This window comes from Heptranchias perlo, chromosome 11 (assembly GCF_035084215.1).
Source record: "Heptranchias perlo isolate sHepPer1 chromosome 11, sHepPer1.hap1, whole genome shotgun sequence".
Lineage (NCBI taxonomy): Eukaryota > Metazoa > Chordata > Chondrichthyes > Hexanchiformes > Hexanchidae > Heptranchias > Heptranchias perlo.
This window is the reverse complement of record NC_090335.1, coordinates 79,682,790-79,703,396: the sequence shown is the minus strand read 5'-3', so window position 1 is coordinate 79,703,396 and position 20,607 is coordinate 79,682,790. Positions and strand designations below refer to the sequence as shown.

At 44.5% G+C, this 20,607-nt stretch overlaps 1 protein-coding gene across 2 annotated transcripts in view; it reads right to left on the bottom strand.

Moving 5' to 3' along the window:
• LOC137327517 (1,4-alpha-glucan-branching enzyme-like) overlaps positions 1–20,607 on the bottom strand; it is a 426,685-nt gene that overhangs the window by 190,768 nt on the left and 215,310 nt on the right. For both annotated transcript variants that reach the window (XM_067993414.1, XM_067993415.1), the window contains exons 6-8: positions 13,207–13,297; positions 10,090–10,299; positions 75–190 (exon numbers count right to left, since the gene is read on the bottom strand). In XM_067993414.1, coding sequence (XP_067849515.1) covers positions 75–190; positions 10,090–10,299; positions 13,207–13,297 — 417 coding nt within the window. The remainder of the gene's footprint in view (positions 1–74; positions 191–10,089; positions 10,300–13,206; positions 13,298–20,607) is intronic.

Sequence of the window (20,607 nt, the reverse complement as noted above, 5' to 3'; positions counted from 1 at the left end):
GAAAAGAAAGCTTTTAAAATAACAGTACTTTTTGAAAAGTTTATTTTTTAAACTTTAAAATCGATGATGCCTACCCGTGCCATGGTGGTGATATACCATGGACGTCACTCCATCAAACCGAAAGCCGTCGAAATAATACTCCTCCACCCACCAGCGCAGATTGGACAGCAGGAATCGCAGTACTTCCCAGCTGAAAATACAGCACGTAACACGAATTACACAGCGGGTTACACTCCAGAATGGACCTGGCCTCCAGACTCAACTATTCCAATGCTCTCCTGGCCGGCCTCCGACCTTCAACCCTCCATAAACTTCAGCTCATCCAAAACTCTACTGCCCGTATCCTAACTCGCACCAAGTCATCCCTCACCCCCTGTGCTCGCTGACCCACATTGGCTCGCGGTCCAGGAATGTCTTCATTTTAAAATCCTCATCCTTGTTTTCAAATCCCTCCATGGCCTCGCACCTCTCCCAGCCTCTAACCTCCTGGCCCTCAATACAACCCTCCGAGATCTCTGCGCTCCTCCAACTCTGGCTTCTTGCACATCCCCGATTTTAATCACTCCACCACTGGCGGCCGTGCCTTCAGCTGCCTGGGCCCTAAGCTCTGGAATTCCCTCCCTAAACCTCTCCGCCTCTTACCCCTCCTTAAAACCTATCTCTTGATCACCTGTCTCAATATCTCCTTATGTGGCTTGGTGTCAAATTTTGTTTGATAACGCTCCTGTGAAGTGCCTTGGGATGTTTTGCTACGTTAATGGCGCTATATAAATGCAGTTTGTTGTTGTACCATTGTCATATTACCAGACTGCCTAAATGGAGCACCTTAGACTGGAGATTAGAAAACACATTTTTCTACAAATGAGTCAGTATATGGAACAGATTGCCATCAAAAGCAATTTGTGCTGTATTGATTTAATTCTTTCAAAAAAAAGAGCTTAATTATTATCTGATAGTAAATGGGATTAAATTTTATATAGATACATATAAAGAAAGAAGCCTGCATTTCTATAGTGCTTTTCACAACCTCAGGACGTCCCAAAGCGCTTTACAGCCAATGGATTACTTTTTGGAAGTCCGCGAGCAAATGGGAGCGGTAGTTAAAGCCTGAAGCTGATATATTGTCAGCGTTAAGGCCAGAAGGCCTTTTCCCCACGATTCACTTCTGATGCCCTTCGCTTGAGTGGTGCCCACTTTCCCCAACTGCTCCCAGAAATATTTGATCATCTCGGTTTATAGTGTCAGCTGTGGCTCATTGGGTGGCACTCTCGCCTCTGATGCAGAAGGCCGTGGGTTCCGGACCCACTCGAGAGGCTTGAGTGCAAAATTTAGCCCAACACTCTCAGTCCTGTACTGAGGGAGTGCTGCACTGTCTGAGGTGCCGTCATTCGGATGAGACGTTAAACCAGGGTCCCATATGCCCTCTCAGGTAGACATAAAAGATCCCATTGCACTATTCATAGAAGAGCAGGGGAGTTCTCCATGGTGTCCTGGTCAATATTTATCTCTCAATCAGCATCACTAAAACAAATGATCTGGTCATTTATCTCATTACTGTTTGTGGGACCTTACTGTGCGCAAATTGGCTGCCGCGTGTCCTACATTACAAAAAGTAATCCATTGGCTGTAAAGCGCTTTGGGACGTCCTGAGATTGTGAAAAGCACTATAGAAATGCAGGCTTCTTTCTTTATATGTATCTATATAAACTTTAATCCCATTTACTATCAGATACTATCAGCTCTTTTTTTGAAAGAATTAAATCAATACAGCACAAATTGCTTTTGCTGGCAATCTGTTCCATATACTGACTCATTTGTAGAAAAATGTGTCTTCTAATCTCCAGTCTAAAGGATCAGAGGTGTTCCATTTAGGCAGTCTGGTAATATGACAATGGCACAACAACAAACTGGAGGTTCTCTGTTTTGCCAGGTTTCCCACACTTGCCTCACCCTCTGCTTTACCCATTCATACGTCTTCTGGGTCTCGTATATATCTTTTATTCCTCTAATTTCTTTCATTATTGCCTCCTTTTGTCTTGCACCATTATCACTTCTTGTCATTTAATCATCTCCTGTCCATCACTTATGAAACTCATAAGTTTCTGGCAAATTTATATAATTAAAGAACCTGAATAATGGGGGAGAAAAAAAATTATTTGAACACAATGGGCTATCTTCCTATTGTAAAAATGTCAGGGATAATCCTCCACTCCTCCTTGTATTCTAATCCTCACTTGCACACAGGCTGTAGGTTGGAAAGGGAGCCCTGAAATAAATGGCAAAGTATTCTCAATCAGCTTTTACATCTGCATGAATATATTGGGTTTGTGACAGTGCCATAAACAGAGCACAGGACTGTTGTCGATTGCTAGTCAAAGAAAAATTCAAATCAATAACCATCTCTTAATCTTCAGTAACTCCATTTAAAACCCATTGAATTTTTACAAGATTTTTGTGCTGGCAACGAAAGGAGTTAGGAAACGTGTGCTTTGTTACACTGATTTGTTTCAATTCATTGAGTTAAAAGTCTGTGACAAGACATTTTTTGAGTAACCGCTCATTGCTAACAGCACAGATCCTCGGAACCTGTAAGAAATACGATTTCTAGACCAAATCATAGTCATGTATCCTATCCTGCAAAGCTTCAGACACTTGGCTAAAAAGCAAAGCGCAGGCCTTGCGCCTGTGAGAATACAAAGGGAGCCAGCATTCCGCAGGAAACGATACGCCCGACATCAGGCCATCGGGCAAAGTGATTGGGAGTATTGCAGAGACAATATAAGTGTGAAACAGACACACTGAAGATAACAAAACATCCCAAGGCATAAGTAAAGACTCGGGACCTGGACACAGACTAATTCTGTTATGTTAATCATAGGAGGTTTGTTCAGGTAATTAGGTAACCTTCGTGATTGGCATATACAGAGTGAGACATCTTAAATGTCTGCATTCGAACAATCGAAATAACAGAAAGGTAAGGGCACATCCCTCCCCCATAAGATAGATAGAACGGATAACAATTAACACCATAGATTGGATAAAGATGTCTGGAATAATGGGCACCCGAGTGGGGGGGGGGGGGGGGGGGGGAGGTGTCACGGGACAGATGACATCATGGGACTAATTTGGTTAAGCTACCAGAAGCAAATATACTTCAAAAAGATATATAAACTGGGACACTGTCCCACTCCAGTTCGATGATGTGGAGATGCCGGTGATGGACTGGGGTAGACAAATGTAAGGAATCTTACAACACCAGGTTATAGTCCAACAGTTTTATTTTAAAATCACAAGCTTTCGGAGATTATCGCCTTCGTCAGGTGAGTGAGTGTTCTCACCTGACGAAGGAGATAGTCTCCGAAAGCTTGTGATTTTAAAATAAAATTGTTGGACTATAACCTGGTGTTGTAAGATTCCTTACATTACTCCAGTTCGAAGCAGCTTCCCGTGACGGCGGAGGCCCACACACCCTGTAAACCAGGCCTGACCAGCTTGAAACTTCTCAGGGACAAGTTGTACCATCCTTGTTTATTTGATGTAACTATTAGAACATTGTTATATAAATACTTGTTATTTGGTCTCACCGCATTAGAACGTTGTTCTGGTGTCTATAATAAAGCTTGCATGTTCGGTCACACTCGGGCCTGAATCATTGTGGAAGTTATTATTAAGAAGGATTAACAACACTTGATAGTATTAATAGTAGCATATTTACAACTAGATGGCACGACCGAGCTCAGTACCAAATGGTGCAGGCCAGCAGATCTACTGTCTGTGCTGGGTCAGCTAATCACAGCAACTGGCCTTTTCATCCCTGGGAACTGGAGTTAAAAAACAGGCCATTCCTGATCATTGCTCCTGCTGGAAGGTGCAATGTAAAGAAAGAAAGACTTGCATTTGTATAGTGCCTTTCACGGCCTCAGGACGTCCCAAAGCACTTTACAGCCAACGAAGTATTTTTTAATTGTAGTCACTGTTGTAATGTAGAAAACAGCAATTTGTAAACAGCAAAGTCCCACAAACAGCAAAGGGATAATGACCAGATAATCTGATCTTAGTGATACTGGTTGAGGGATAAATATTGGCCCAGAACACCAGGGAGAACTACCCTATCCTTTGAAATAGTGGCTGTGGGATCTTTTACATCCACCCGAGAGGGCAGGCGGGGCCTCGGTTTAACGTCTCATCCGAAAGATGGCACCTCCGGCAGTGCAGCACTCCCTCAGTACTGTACTGGGAGTATCAGCCTGGATTATGGATTCAAGTCTCTGGAGTAGGGGCTCGAACTCACGACCTTCTGAACCGGAGGCGAGAGTGCTGCCCACTGAGCCACAGCTGACACCAAGGGGCTGGCACAGATTCAAACAGGAGATGGACAACGATTTGGAGCTGGAACTCTGGTAAATGTTTCTACAAATTTCTTCACTCAGAGGGTGGTGAACCTGTGGAATTCTCTACCACAGAAGGCAGTGGCGGCCAAGTCATTAGATGTATTCAAGGAGATAGATATGTTTCTTAATGCTAAAGGGATCAAGGGATATGGGAAATGGGAAAAAAGCGGGAACAGGGTACTGAGTTAGACGATCAGCCATGATCATTTTGAATGGCGGAGCAGGCCCGAAGGGGCCGAATGGCCTACTCTTGCTCCTATTTTCTATGTTTCTATCCCTTGCATTGCCCAGTGATGGAGAGGTGAGTTATAGCGTCCCTTCTGCTGTGCCAGCAGTGATCATCTGACTCTGGAGGCTCATGATTGAATCGGAGGCTCTCTCTGGGTTGGTGCTGCACCAGTGCCTTTACCCGGCAGGCCATCGGAGGACATTTCCATTACCCCATCATGGAAACTGCTTCTCGTTGGAGGCTGACCTGGGACTCTGCAATTTCAGCATGTCGTGATGCACTCTGTAGCTACTCCAATCTGCAGTGTCAGTTCAAAAGATAAGTAGCCATGTGTTTCCAGTTAAATATGGTTTTTATTATCTCAAGATAGCCACAAACACTGCACTTTTCCAATCTCTGGTGACTTTTAAAAGGGTTCCTTTTTCATAATTTAGCAGCACCTGTCATTTTTGAGGAGGAAGGAGGCCAATTAGCTCCCAACACCGATACCTTTTCAACATTTCAAGCAAAAAAAAGATACCGAGTTTCACAACAGAAAGAAAAACGTATCCCTCGCTCCACCGGATTTCAAAGTCTCAAAACATTAACAGATTCATCAAAAACAACAGGAAAATCAATAACCTTTACACCATAAACACGACCCTGTTCTGACCTACCTATTATGAGGAAATGTGTTTTTTGTTCAGATTGCTCCCCTTTCCCTCCTGAACAGGATGATTTATGTTAGGGAGAAGGAGGCAGCAGGAGAAACGGCCGTTCCTCACATACTAGGCTGGACGGAGAGTGTCAGTAGGCATCCTGACTGTGGAGGGCACCAGAGTTAAGGAGATCACAGGAAGGACGCAACAACTTGCATTTATATCGCGCCTTTAACGTAGTAAAAACGTCCCAAGGCGCTTCACAGGAGAGTTATCAGACAGGATTTGACACTGAGACACAAAGAGATATTAGGAGAGGTGACCAAATATGCTTGGTCAAAGAAGTAGATTTTAAGGAGCATCTTGAAGGAGGAGAGCAAAGCAGAGAGGTTTGGAGGGGAATTCTAGAGATTAGGGCCTAGGCAGCTGAAGGCACGGCCGCCAATGGTAGAGCGAAGAAAATCGAAGATGTGCAAGAGGCCAGAACTGGAGGAGCGCAGAGATCTCGGAGGGTTGTAGGGCTGGAGGAGGTTACAGAGATAGGGAAGGGGCAAGACCATGGAGGGATTTGAACATGAGGACAAGACTTTTAAAATTCAAGGCGTTCTCGGACCAGGAGCCAGTGTAGGTCAGCAAGCACAGGGTGATGGAAGAACGGGACTTGGTGCGAGTTAGGATACATACACACACATCTCAAAAGTAAAAAGAAGCAGGGCCTCTGGCTGTAGCACCAGCACTGACCTGGCTGAGGTCGACTGACTCAGCAGGTACCAAGGACTGAAAGTGGGACCTTCACGTTCTGTGCAGCCCAAAACAGGATTCAGCACTGTACCTTTCTAAACAAGTTAGACATCACATGGTCTACAACCACAGCTCTCGAGTTTCCTCTCAGATCTCTCCAAGCTGTCTTGTTGCTAAGGCTCGGTCTTCGCTATCACGCTGTTCCCTTCATTATATGTTTTTTTGCTGATCCTCTTTTGCTGATGATTCTGACAAATTTCTTCAACTTCTTTCTACTCATCCAAAACTCTGCTGCCCATATGCTAACTCGCACCAAGTCCCGTTCACCCATCACCCCGTGCTCACTGACCTACATTGGCTCCTGATCCGGGAACCCCGATTTTAAACATAAGAAAATAGGAGCAGGAGTAGGTCGCCCGGCCCTTCTAGCCTGCTCCGCCATTCAATCAGATCATGGCTGATCTTCTACCTCATTTCCCTGCACCATCCCCATATCCCTTGATGCCTTTAATGTCTAGAAATCTATCGATCTCTGTTTTGAATGTACTCAGTGACTGAGCCTCCACAAGTCTCTGGGGTAGAGAGTTCCAAAGATTCACCACCTTCTGAGTGAAGAAATGTCTCCTCATCTCAGTCCTAAATGGCCTACACCCTTTATTCTGAGGCTGTGACCCCTGGTTCTAGATTCCCCAGTCAGTGGAAACATCCTCCTTGCATCTACCCTGTTGAGCCCTGTAAGAATTTTGTATGTTTCAATGAGATCACCTCTCAATTCTACTAAACTCTAGAGAACACAGGCCTAGTCTACTCAATCTCTCCTCATACGACAATCCCGCCATCCCAGGAAACAGTCTGGTGAACCTTAAAATTCTCATCCTTATTTTCAAATCCCTCCATGGCCTCTCCCCTCCCTATCTCTGTAACCTCCTCCACCCCTACAACCCTCCGAGATCTCTGCGCTCCTCCAATTCTGGCCTCTTGCGCATCCCCGATTTTAATCGCTCCAACGTTGGAGTCAGTGCCTTCAGCTGCCTAGGCCCTAAGCTCTGGAATTCCCTCCCTAAACCCCTCCGCCTCTCTACCCCTCTCTTCTCCTTTAAGATGGTCCTTAAAATCTACCTCTTTGTCCAAGCTGTTGTTCATCTGTCCTAATATCTCTACGTGGCTCAGTGTCAAATTCTGTGCGATTTCGCTCCTGTGAAGCGCCTTGGGACGTTTTACTATGTTAAAGGTGCAAAATAAATGCAAGTTGTTGTTGTTCTTTCAGAGCACGACCTCAGTGCATGAAACCCAAGTTCCTCTTCCAATGCAATGACCGAATCACTTCTTCAAAGACCAAATTCTTCATGTCATGCTCAACCTCTTAGCTTTGACGTCTCCAACCTTTATTTTCATCCACTGAGATTCTTGGCCTCACTGTTGCCTCTGACACTGGCGAGGTTCTCCAACTGCTCAATCTGGTTAAGATGTGGAGATGCCGGTGATGGACTGGAGTGGACAAATGTAAGGAATCTTACAACACCAGGTTATAGTCCAACAATTTTATTTTAAAATCACAAGCTTTCGGAGATTATCCCCTTCGTCAGATGAATGAGTAAAAGGTTCTCAAATCGCATATCTTATATTAGGCTGGGACACCATCACACCAATCAAAAGGTGTCATTGGTGTTCAAACAGGCCAGTCACGGAGAACAGTACGTCCCAGTACACTGAATATACATTGTTACAATTACACAGACAGAGAGAAAGAGACCCAAATGGCAGAGAGAGTATTAAAAACAGATAACTTTTTTTTCCCCCCCCTTTTGCTGGTGGGGTTAGGTGTAGCGTGACATGAACCCAAGATCCCGGTTGAGGCCGTCCTCATGGGTGCGGAACTAGGCTATCAACTTCTTGATAGTCAAGTTCCGCACCCATGAGGACGGCCTCAACCGGGATCTTGGGTTCATGTCACGCTACACGTAACCCCACCAGCAAAAGGGGGGGGGGAAAAAAGTTATCTGTTTTTAATACTCTCTCTCTCTGCCATTTGGGCCTCTTTCTCTGTGTCTGTGTAATTGACACAATGTATATTCAGTGTACTGGGACGTACTGTTCTCCGTGACTGACCTGTTTGAACACCAACGACACCTTTTGATTGGTGTGATGTCGTCCCAGCCTAATATAAGATATGCGATTTGAGAACCTTTCACTCATTCATCTGACGAAGGGGATAATCTCCGAAAGCTTGTGATTTTAAAATAAAATTGTTGGACTATAACCTGGTGTTGTAAGATTCCTTACATTTGTCCACCCCAGTCCATCACCGGCATTCGGACCCTAAAGTAATTTTAACGTCCAGTCGCGTGACTCTCACTGAGTGAAGGACCTATCAAAAAAAGCTGGCAGTGGGCAGGATCGGGGACAAAAGAGAACCAAGAAAGGGGGAAAGTTTTTTTTAAAAACTTTTTATGGTTTCCTTGTGGGCCAGCAGAAGCGGGAGTGGTCTTCCGGGACCCACAAAGAAACCTTGGGCCTCTTCTCCCCCAGCCCTCGACCGCTTTCACCACCCCCCCCCACCCCGAGATCCACTTAACCAAACTGCCAAGCTCCATTCCCTCGAGTACCCGGCGGTAATCTCCTGACGCCCAAAATCCCTCCCCCCTCCGGCCGGCCAAGCAGTCAATCCGACCGGGTTCGGGAGAGAGCTTCATTTCAAAACGTGGAAATGACGCCCAGGAGTTAAAACGGCCCTGGTCTTACGTCAGCGCGGCCAAGTGAGCTTGACACGCACCCCAGTTCCCACCCCCAAGTCACACTCGCGCCCCAAAGTTATAATCGGGGCTCAAGTCTCCAGAGGTTATGTTCATGCTTATGGACAGCACACTGGTCAGACCACACACTTGGAGCAGTACGTTCAAATCTGATCACCAAACCACATAAAAAATGTAAAGCATTTGGAAAGAACACACAGGGAAGAGGAATACAGCAAACAGTGAGAGGCAGGAGGAAATACTGGAGTACTTTAAGTTCAACAGTCCAGAGAAAAGGCGGTTAAATATATTATTAAATGGTATGAATTGATAGAGAAGGGGCTGCTGCTCGACTTCTGGCTCCACTGCAGTCCCACGCTCCTGATCTTTGGCCACTCGTGGCAGGGGAGGGGGGGGGCAAATCGGAGGACCTCCTCATGGGTCAGCTCCTGGGCTTGGTCAATATGGCCATCTACAGGTCCAGGATGGACGTGGCCCGTGGGGGCGGTCGCTCCGACCGTCTGCCTCTCTTCCGTGGTCTTGTCCGTGCCCGGCAGGCCCTGCAGAAGGAGCACGCGGTGTCTGCCGGTACACTTGGGACCTTCCGTAACCAGTGGGCCCCGCAGGGACTGAGGTGTGCACTGGACATTGGGAATAACATCATTATTTGGTTATTTTAAAAAAGGTAAACCAGGGAAATAGAAACATATTACGTTGCTACTTTGCTCCTCCTTCTTTCTTCCTCTCCCTTTCACACTTCACCTTCCTGTTTTATCTCTGCAACATTCTAATCGTTTCCCGCACTCTGGGGAAAAGCCGGTCACTTGACAGAGTGCAGGCTGGCAGGAGAGAAGCAGCAGTGGTTGCAGAGAGGCAGAAGAGGCCTGGAGCAGACAGAAGACGGGTAAGGGGGGTGGCCCGCAGAGGGTGAGAAGGCAGGCAACGGGGCAACCTCAAGCGTCAGAGAGAACACTGCACAAACGAGGCTTCAGACGCACTCGACTGGCAGGCGGGCACTCCCGTATGACCAATCACCCTCACAGATTCAGCCCGATGCCCTTGCTCAGCAGTCAAAGGAAAAAAGAATCTCAAAAAAAAAATTCAAACAAAGTGATTCTGATTTCACTGCCTTCTGGCAAAACTTTCAAAAAAAAATCCATCTAAAAGAGCCCTTGGAGAATTAATTAGCGAGAGTTACAAAGAATTTGTTGAGCTTCAACAGCAGGATGCTGTCTAAAAAAATCTTAACAGACCTTAGTCAGCTTGGATATATATTAGATAAATCGAGAGAAGGGGAGAAAAGGGAAAAAAAAAATCAACACTAATGGGCTGAGTAAGACATTTTCAAAACCACTTACTTTGAATAGTTAAAAAGCCTGCTGTCCCACAGGCTGTGAATTCCACGGGGTCCTGAGTGGAAGAAGCAGGAATCAGTCCCGTCAAACTGGTTCAGCCCATCCTCTGTGTTTTTCGATGCGTGACTGTGTACAATGTCAAGCAACACCACCAGACCCATCGAGTGGGCAGTGTCGACCAGCTCCTTCAGATCATCAGGAGTCCCGTAGCGACTGCACACACACAAACAAACCACAATGGAGCATGTTAAGTTTCCTCTTTCCTTGTTTTCTCTTTGTGGTTTTCTTTTAAAAAGTGGCTGATCTTTATTGCTCTCTGGGTCTTTACATAAATTTCTTCACAAATGGCCTGTCATTTTTTTTTTGTTTAGTAAAATCAATACACGGGGCTGAGAGCAGAGAAAGAAATGCTCACATTATCCTCGCCTGCAAAGAAGTGATATTTTCACAGCTTCTTAACAACAAACAAACCGTCCCCCCTTTCCACCTCAAGAACAAAAACATTTCAAACACTGATGGGTGCCCACAGGTTGAGCTTCCAATCCCAACCATACCTCTGTGCACAAAGGTCCTAAGCAGAGGGCAGGGGTCACTCCTGACCTGAAGAGAGGGAGAAAAATTCAACCTCTAGTGGATTCTCAACTACACAAAAAAAATCTTCTCCCAGTTGACTCCCTCCTCCTACTCAGTCAACCTTGGCTCAGTTGGCAGAGCTGTTGTCAGTCAGATTATGGGTTCGAGCCCCACTCCAGGATTTGAGCACATAATGTATGGATCCCATGGCGCTATTCGAAGTGTCCTGATCAGAATACTTCCCTCAATCAACAGGGTTACAGAACCAAGGCGGCTAGGTGGAGTTAAGATACAGATCAACCATGATCCAACTGAATGGCAGACCAGGCTCAAGGGGCTGAATGGCCAACTCCTGTTCCTATGTAACACAGATAAACAGGTCATCCATCTCATTGCTGTTGGTGTCATCTTGTGCACAAAATGGCTGCTGCATTTGCCTAAATAACAACAGTTAATGCACTTTTTATCTATACAGTCGTAGCCAGAGAATCACCTGGCTTCTCTTCCCACTCCCGCACCGTTACCTCTGGATTCCCCCAAAGATCTATCCTTGGCCCCCTCTTATTTCTCATCTACATGCCACCCCTTGGCGTCATCATCCGAAAATACAACATCAGGTTCCACATGTATGCTGACAACACCCAGCTCTACCTCACCATCACCTCCCTCGACCCTTCCACCGTCTCTGATTTGTCACTCTGCTTGTCCGACTGGATGACTGAAAATTTCCTCCAATTAAATATTGGGAAGACCGAAGCCATTATCTTCGGTCCCCACCACAAACTCCGTTACCTAGCCACCAACTCCATCCCTTTCCCTGGCCACTGTCTGAGGCTGAACCAGACCGTTTGCAACCTTGGTGGCCTATCTGACCCTGAGATGAGCTTCCGACCACATATCCATTCCATCACCAAGACCGCCTACTTCCACCTCCGTAACATCGCCTGTCTCCACCCCTGCCTCAGCTCAACTGCTGCTGAAACTCTCATCCATGCCTTTGTTACCAGTAGATTCCACTATTCCAATGCTCTCCTGGCTGGCCACCCATCTTCCACCCTCCATAAACTCGAGCTCATCCAAAACTCTGCTGCCCATATCCTAGCTCGCACCAAGTCCCGTTCTCCCATCACCCCTGTGCTCGCTGACCTACATTGGCTCCCGGTCCAGGAGCGCCTCGATTTTAAAATTCACATCATTGTTTTCAAATTCCTCCACGGCTTCGCCCCTCCCTATCTCTGTAATCTCCTCCAACCCCACAACCCTCCGAGATCTCTGCGCTCCTCCAATTCTTGCTTCTTGCGCATCCCCGATTTTAATCGCTCCACCATTGACGACCATGCCTTCAGCTGCCTCGGCCCTAAGCTCTGGAATTCCCTCCCTAAACCCCTCCCCCTCTCTACCTCTCTCTCCTCCTTTAAGAAGCTCCTGAAAACCCACCTCTTTGACCAAGCTTTTGGTCACCTGTCCTAATATCTCCTAATGTGCTTGGTGTCAAATTTTATTTGATTATCACTCCTGTGAAGCGTGTTGGGACGTTTTACTATATTAAATGTGCTATATAAATGCAAGTAGTAGTTGATGTAAAAAATAATTTGTTGGCTTGGGCAAGAAAGAGGCTATAGGAAAAGCAAATGTTTTATTATTTCCTCTGCACTTGAAGATAAACTATTTGAAGAGCACTAGCACTTTCTCGCCAAGTATAGTTAACATACTTACCAGTTAACGTACCAGTTGACTATTGGGGAAAAACAAAAGTTGCACAAACCAATAAACTTACATGGTGTGTGATACTTTAAATTAATCTATTCTCTTCCACCAGTACCAGACCTGTAAACCCCACCCAGCAGAACTTTACTGTAAACCACTCAAACACTCTCTGCAGTCACCATTTGGGAAGGACAGAACCTCTAACTGTGCTGTTGGGGGCTTTTCACAGTTCATGTGGACACTACGAAAAATTCACACCTCCACCACTACACTTGACTATAATCCTAGCATTATAATCCTAGTATTTTAAATTTGAACTGGGGCTTGCAATAGTGTAGGGTCTTAACACACCTCTCAAAATCATTGCAAAGTGATTCACAGACAATGAATTACTTTGAAGTGCAATTACTGTCCTCTCTGCCTTTTTGAACAGAGCAGTTTCCCTCAAACAGCAACAAGAAACCCGATGGGCTACTCTGTTTTTGGTGATGTTGGTTGAAGCAGCGATATTGCTCAGGACACTGGGGGAATTGCCTGCTCTGTTTCGAATAGTGCCATGGGATCTTTTAATGCGCCTCACACAAGAGGATAGGGTCCTGGGTTAACATCTCATTAACACCTGTAATACCTTAAAGAGCAGTGCTATCACAAAAGTGTGTTGGGGAAATCTGTTCCTAGATTCGGGGCACAGTTTAGTGATCCGAATCATATCAAAGCATCTTACTTGTGGCATCAGCATGAAAGTTCACCTACTGTTTTTGGCTTTTCTAAGTTCCCAAACTTTAAACGCTATTTCAGGAAGAAAGTGGCTTTTAAAAAGGGAAAACACACTGGTCATACCTTGATGCAGCAAAGAAGCTGGTAACTTGATAACCAAAACTGGCATAGTAGGCATGCTCCATTATAGCCATCAGCTGGATACAGTTATAACCTGCGAAGGAGAAGAAAAACAACATCATGCCCTGTATTTTAAAACTGAATTATTTATACAGCACTGATATAAAGGACTCTTCCTCGGACCACTGCTTGTTGTGGGATGTCCCTTCTCTTCCTATTGAGCTGTCCATCCAAAACAGTGCCTCTCTGCCCTCCGCCAAGGCCAACGGATTGGATGGCAGAATCATAGACTGCTACAGGACAGAAGGAGGCCATTTGGCCATCGCGCCTGCTCTTTGAAAGAGCTGTCCAATTAGTCCCACTCCCCTGGCCTTTCCCCATTGACCTGCAAATTTTACCCCTTCAGGTATTTATCTAATTCCCTTTTGAAATTGGCGACTCTTTCCGGCAACACCATTTTCACAATTGACTCCTGTAGAATCGAATTCCTGCTGCATCTCACTTTAGGTACCTAAAGGAGCCAAGTGCAGCATCACATTTCAAACTCCCTGATCCCCAAAACCTTTAGGGGCGGGATCCTTGCCCCAGACGGAAGAGACATCCACACTAAGAACTTTTAAACCTTGTTTTTGTTTTTTTTTCTATTTTTATACATTTGTATTTCCAGATAATGGTTAAATCTGTTCTTTAAAAAAACTTTCAGCACTACCCTAATTAATTTTTTCACTTCCTTTGAACACTTGCCAGAATTCTCCAGGGGTCCTTCAACAGAGAATAGGAAAAAAAGAAATTTTAAAAAAGTTAATTCAACACTGCAGCAGGAAAAAAGCATTCAACAGAGAGCAATGAAGAACTCTCCTTTCAATGGAGAGTGTACACGGAAACAAAAGACTCAATTTCACTTTTATAATTCAAAACAACATAATATAGTTCAATAATTGGTAGATGCAAATGATTACAATGAAAATAATTTCCTCTTGAGGTTCAAAGGGAAAATAAAGCTCTTGAGCCTGGTTGTTGCAGTTAATGGTCCCTGAACATTGCAAGAAAAATCTTCTCAATCATCGCTATCAGTAATTTTCCATTTTATTCCTCGCAATAATGGAATAGTATTATTCTATTGAAATGGCATTTCAATCTCATTTTAACTCTATCCTAGTAAACATTTCACTTCATTGAGACCAGAATACACACGTTATTGATGGTAGGGAATGGTCTGTAAAATACCCATAATCCACTCGAGCTTCATTCATGTGAATCGGGTATAATGGAGGGATGTCGGGTTGGCAGAATGGGGATAATAGTGTGCCCCAGGAATCTGTACAGGGACCTCTTTTGTTTTGCATGTATATAAAGGTCAGGGGATTGGGGGGTTGGGGGTCACCACCTCCGTCCTCATCATCTTGAAATTGCCCAACACGGCTTTAGACAACCGGCTCCATTTGGTTCCCTGAAACCTCTGCCACGCGTCTCTTGGCCTCCAAGGATCCGCCTCCGACTCTGTGCGATTCCCAGCTCGGCCTTTGAACCAGGCATATCAGCATTCCACAGCCCGGTCCCCTCCCTGCCAAGTTGACCAAATCTTGGGGTTGACCCCTCTCCCCAGTCGGCTAAACCTAGCTCCGCCACTGCTTTTAGAGTATCATCACTTTTAATGCAAAAATTAACTTCATACTCTCCTACCACCAATCTGCCCACTCTGCTAATTTGTCAATGTCCCCTTAAATTCTTCTTTAAAATTTGCCATCCCCCCTAATTTGGTATCAGCAAACTTCAATATCATTCTTCTTATGATACTGCCTGAAAGTGGTAAGATTCTCATCAGAGTGGAGGAAGGGAGAGATCTCGGGGTGCAGATATATGGGACTTCATTCAAGTAGGAATGCAGGTAAAGAAAAGCCATAAAAAAAGAGAAATGGGATTCTGGGTTTTATACATGGGGGCACTGCATATTACAGCAAGGAAGTGATGCTGAATTTGTACAAGATATTGGTTAGGGTAATTAAGTATTTCAGGCAGTTCAGAGCAGCCCTTTATAGAAAGGATATTGCAGACATGCAAAGAATGACATCAGAAATAAGCGGTTATAGTTATGAAGACTTCTTCGTGAAGGCTTCTCTCACTGGTACAGCAACAGTTACGGGGCAGCTAACAGAAGTCTGCAAAATTATGAAAATTTTTTAAGAGGTTAAGCAATAGGAGACTGTTTCCACTGATTATTGGATCAGTAAAGAGAAAGGAAAGACTAAGGATAATCACCGAAGGACTAAGTGGGAAATCATACAATCATACTGCACAGAAGGAGGACATTCAGCCCATCGTTACTGTGCCGGCTCTTTGAAAGCTATCCAATCAGCTCCATTCCCCCGCTCTTTCCCCAGAGCCCTACATATTTCTCCTTCTCAAGTATTTATTTAATTCCCTTTTGAAAGATACTATTGTTGAATCTGCTTCCATCGCCCTTTTTTTTTTTAAAAAAGATAGTGCATTCTAGATCATAACAACTCGCTGCATTAAAAAAAATTCTCATCTCCCCTCTAATTATTTTGCCAGTTACCTTAAATCTGTGTCCTCTGGTTACCGACCCTCCTGCCACTGGAAACAGTTTCTCCCTATCTACTCTTTAAAAACCCCCTCATAATTTTGAGCGCCCCTATTAAATCTCCCTTTAACCTTCTTTGCTCTGAGGAGAACAATCCCAGTCTCTCCACATAACTGAAGTCCCTCATCCCTGGTACCATTCTGGTAATTAATAGATTTCTCTCCCTCCACCCCCCACCCACCCAACACCATTAGGTGGATCACTAGGACATGGAATGTTTTGTTACATTAGCTACGCGAGGCAAGGAATATAGAATTCAGAAAGGAAAATGAGAAGAAATAATATAAAAGAATACAGGGAAAGGCCAGGAAATTAGGTATAAACAACTCCAGTTGTAAAGCTAGCGCTGGGATAGGCAAAATGGCCAAGTAGCCTCCTCCTGTGCTATAACTCAGATGATAGCCGCCTTATCAAGCTCACCCCTTTCACCCAAACTATCCACAATTGAGTACTCTTAGAAAACTGTCACAAATTGACCAAGATACTTTGTATTTCTAGTTGACGGCCGAGCGGGTAGTAGTCCCTTTCCTGATTGTCCATGTTTTATCAGGGAAATTTAAAAAAACACACACTGGTGCAAAACAACTTATTCAGCAACCAGACGAGTGTCAGGAGTGCATCGAGTCAATGCTCCTTTCTCTAACCCACACCACCAAAAAAATGTTCTGGTTTGCCATACTGATGTGAAGCAAGATGTGCAAGAATCTGTCTATCGTCCTGCAACGTTTCATCAATTTACAGCTTTTTAAAAAAAAGAAAATCTATCCGCACATTATTAAACCCATTAACTGCTTCTTTATGATAGGAGTCGGCACACCTGACTCCACTTTCATCTCTTCCCCTCTTTTTTTAATCTCAGTTTGCAGTTCTGACGAAGAGTCTGCACCTGAGGTATTGATCTGTCTTTCCCACATTTCAGCTGTTGAGAGTGGATTTCCAGTAAAGTGCAAGGAAGAACTTGCATTTACATAGCACCTTTCACAACCTCAGGACGTCCCAAAGCGTTTTACAACCAAATAAGTGCTTTTGAAGTGGAATCACTGTTGTAATTACAGAGAATGTACCGCACAGAAATAGGCCATTCGGCCCAACTGGTCTATGCCGGTGTTTATGCTCCACACGTGCCTCCTCTCATCCCTCTTTATCTCACCCTATCAGCATAACATTCTATTCCTTTCTCCCTCATGTGTTTAGAGCTTCCTCTTAAATGCATCTATGTTATTCACCTCAACTACTCCTTGTGGTACCAACTTGCACACAGCAAGGTCCCACAAACAGCAATGTGATAATGACCAGATCAGCTGTTTTAGTGATGTTGGTTGAGGGATAAATATTGGCCAGAACATCAGGGAGAACTCCCTGCTCCTCTGCGATATAGCGCCATGGGATCTTTCATGTCCACCAGAGGGGGTAGACGGGGTATCTGAAAGGCGGCACCTCCTGATGTACTGAGGGTGTTCTGCACTAAGTCTCTGGAGTGGGACTTGAACCCACAACCTTCTGACTCAGAGGCGAGAGTGCTACCCACCGAGTGAAGGCTGACACAAGGCCGGGAAAGGATCTGCAAGTCCATCTGCCCGTTTGTTATTTCAATATGTCTATCTTGGTAGGAACAGCAGTTCATACTTTCACTTACTGTTCAACATCAAAAACGGCATAACTTTCCTGCAGGCGATTATATAGTAACGGGTACAATTTTGATGTCAATCAGCACTGTATAATCTAACCTCGTTTGGATTACAGCAAATAGGGTTTTTTTTTAAATAGCAGAGTGGGGAGGGAGGGCTAAAACAGCTAAAAGAATTGAGTTTGCTAAACCCTGTGCTGCGTTAATTTTATCCACGTACGACAAACACTCCAGGTTGTTTTTATCCCTGAAAGGTACACAGAGATGATGGGAGAAATCATGCATTCCTTCACTAGAGTTAATTATTAATTAAAAAATACACTAATCACATAAGAAATACACTAATCACATAAGAAAAAAAACATGCTTTCATGTATTACATGGAATGTACAAAACAGAAACAGGCCATTCGGCCCAACTGGTTTGTGCTGGTGTTTATGTTCCACACAAGCCTCCTCCCTCCCTATCAGCATACCCTTCTATTCCTTTCTCCCTCATGTGTTAGAATCATAGAAAGGTTACAGCACGGAAGGAGGCCATTCAGCCCATCGAGTCCATGCTGGCTCTATGCACGAGCAATCCAGCTAGTCCCACTCCCCCGCCCTATCCCCCTAATCCCCTTCGTTTATCCAGCTTCCCCTTAAATGCATCTGTGCTAGTCGGCTCAACTACTCCATGTGGTAGCGAGTTCCAAATTCTAACCACTCTCTTTGTAAATAAGTTTCTCTTCAATGTATTTGTGACTATCTTATATTTATGGCCCCTAATTTTGGATTCCCCACAAGTGGAAACATCATCTCTATGTCTACCCGATCAAAACCCTTCATAATCTTAAAGATCTCTATCAGGTCACCCCTCAGCCTTCTCTTTTCTAGAGAAAACAGCCCCAGCCTGTTCGGCCTTTCCTTACTGTTAAAACCTCTCAATTCTGGTATCATCCTTGTGAATCTCTTTTGCACCTCCTCAGGTGTCTCTATATCCTTTTTATAATTTGGAGACAGAAACTGTGTACAGTACTCTAAGTTTCAGGCTGCAATTATATGCCCAAGCATCCAGACTCCGATAGCTACAGAGCACAATTCACAGACTTATGTCCGGTGCTTTCAGCGGGAGTTACAAATCCACATTCCCACTTTGTGGGTTCACATCAGTGAGCAATGGCCTCCATGAACACTTCTTAAACCTGCCCTGACACCACAGTGGAGAAAGTCACCCAAAGAAAATCTGAATCGCTTTATCACATCCTTGGGAGGTCCCCAAAACACTTTCCAGCCCATGAAATACTTGTGTACCACAGCTACTGCTATGTAGGCAAACACGGCAGCCAATTTGCAAACGCAAATGAGATGAACGAGCAGTTTATCTGTTTATAGTTGCGATGGTTGATGGAGGAATGTTGGCCCAAGACAAAAGGTGAACTCCTTGCTCCTCTTTGACTAATACTAGCTGGACAGGTAAACAGGGCCTCGGTTTAACATCTCATCCAAAAGACCTCACCTTCAATAAATGTGAATGAACAGAGATAACTATGTGTTCAAATATATAACTCTCTGAAAGTGCAAGGGCAGATAAATAAATTCATAATAAAAGGCCAATAGCCTTTCAGGTTTTCTACAATACAAGTAATGATAAATTCTATGGAAAGGACATTAGTGAACCAGTTGGGTTTGTTCGCCAATCCAACAACTTTTTTTTTTAAACTGAATTCAAATTCTCAAACTGCCATGATGGGATTTAAACTCGCTTTCTCTGGATTACTAGCACAGTAACAAGCACTACAACAACTAGCTTAGTGGTATAAACTGGGCGACATGGACATGTTGGGCCGAAGGGCCTGTTTCCATGTTGTAACTTCTATATAGCCCCTTTAACGTAGTAAGGTGTCCCCTACCATACCTCCATGAAGCATCAGTGCGCTCAGGAGCACGTTGCATACCGACAGCAGTGTTGGTAACCTTTTGTTGAGGGCCACCATGGAGTGACAGAACGCGGGCCTGTGCCTGCTATTTCCCTACACCAAGCTCCTGATATCAATCCTGCCACCGTTGAAGGTTTGAACACCCCCCACACCCTTCCGCATCATCGAGACCAGCGAGTTAAGCTGCGAGATTAAAACATTCCTCCGGCATTCCTTATTTTTTCCATGTCTGCTTCCCAACAGCCAGCAGTCCACACCCATCAAGCTGGTGACAGGACAAGAGGAAGCCACAAAAAGCCAATTCCCCATTCACAAGGGTTGAATAATTTCTTCAATCTAACTTGCAGGTAGGAGACATCGCTCAGGTCCTTGTGGCGTCCATAAAAATTATGCTGATGGGGAAGAATTTTTTTTTTTTAAATTGCAATTCTGCTGCATGGAGTGGATTTATTGATTAAATAAAAAGCAAGAGGATAAAATTAACCCTACATTTAATAGTCTACTTCATCTTCAAAATTCTGAATGGTTTCCATTTGGTTCCTGCCTCTTGAGGAGGCTTTCAAGCACCCTCTTACTTTTTAAAACTCGACCACTTTCGACACAAATAGGGTTTCTCCAAGGATACTGACTAAGTACTGTATAATGGTGAACCATTTTGTGCCATTACTCTGCGCATACACTTGCATTTACTCCAATGGTTAACTTAATGCAAGATTTTAAACTTCCATTGTCAGCAAAAAACAAATCCGCGAAACTTAAAACTAAGTCAGGGAACAAGAGCGCGTCTCGAGGGAGTCTGTTCACAATGAGGAAATAAAATCTCATCTTGAACATGCTGAATGCTAAAGGCCCGTGACACCACGTTTTAGCCTGTATATATTACAGCACAGTGCTGCATGTGTGCTCCCAAGATACGTTACCCTCAGGAACTCCCCATCACGCTCTCAGGTTCTTTTAAACCATCTCAGAACCACCGTCACATTTTAATATTTATTCATCTCTCTCTGGTGCATCTTAAAAAGTGATATCATAGAATCATACAACATACGAGGCTGCCATTCAACCCATCGTGCCTGTGTCAGCTCTTCAAAACAGCTGTCCAGTTAGTTCCACTCACCTGCTCGTTCCCCATGGCCTTGAAAATGTTTCCCCTTGAAGTATTTATCCAATTCCCTCTTGAAAATTATTATTGAATCTGTTTCCACCACCCTTTCAGCCAGCCCATTCCAGACCATAACAACTCCCAAGTACAACTGT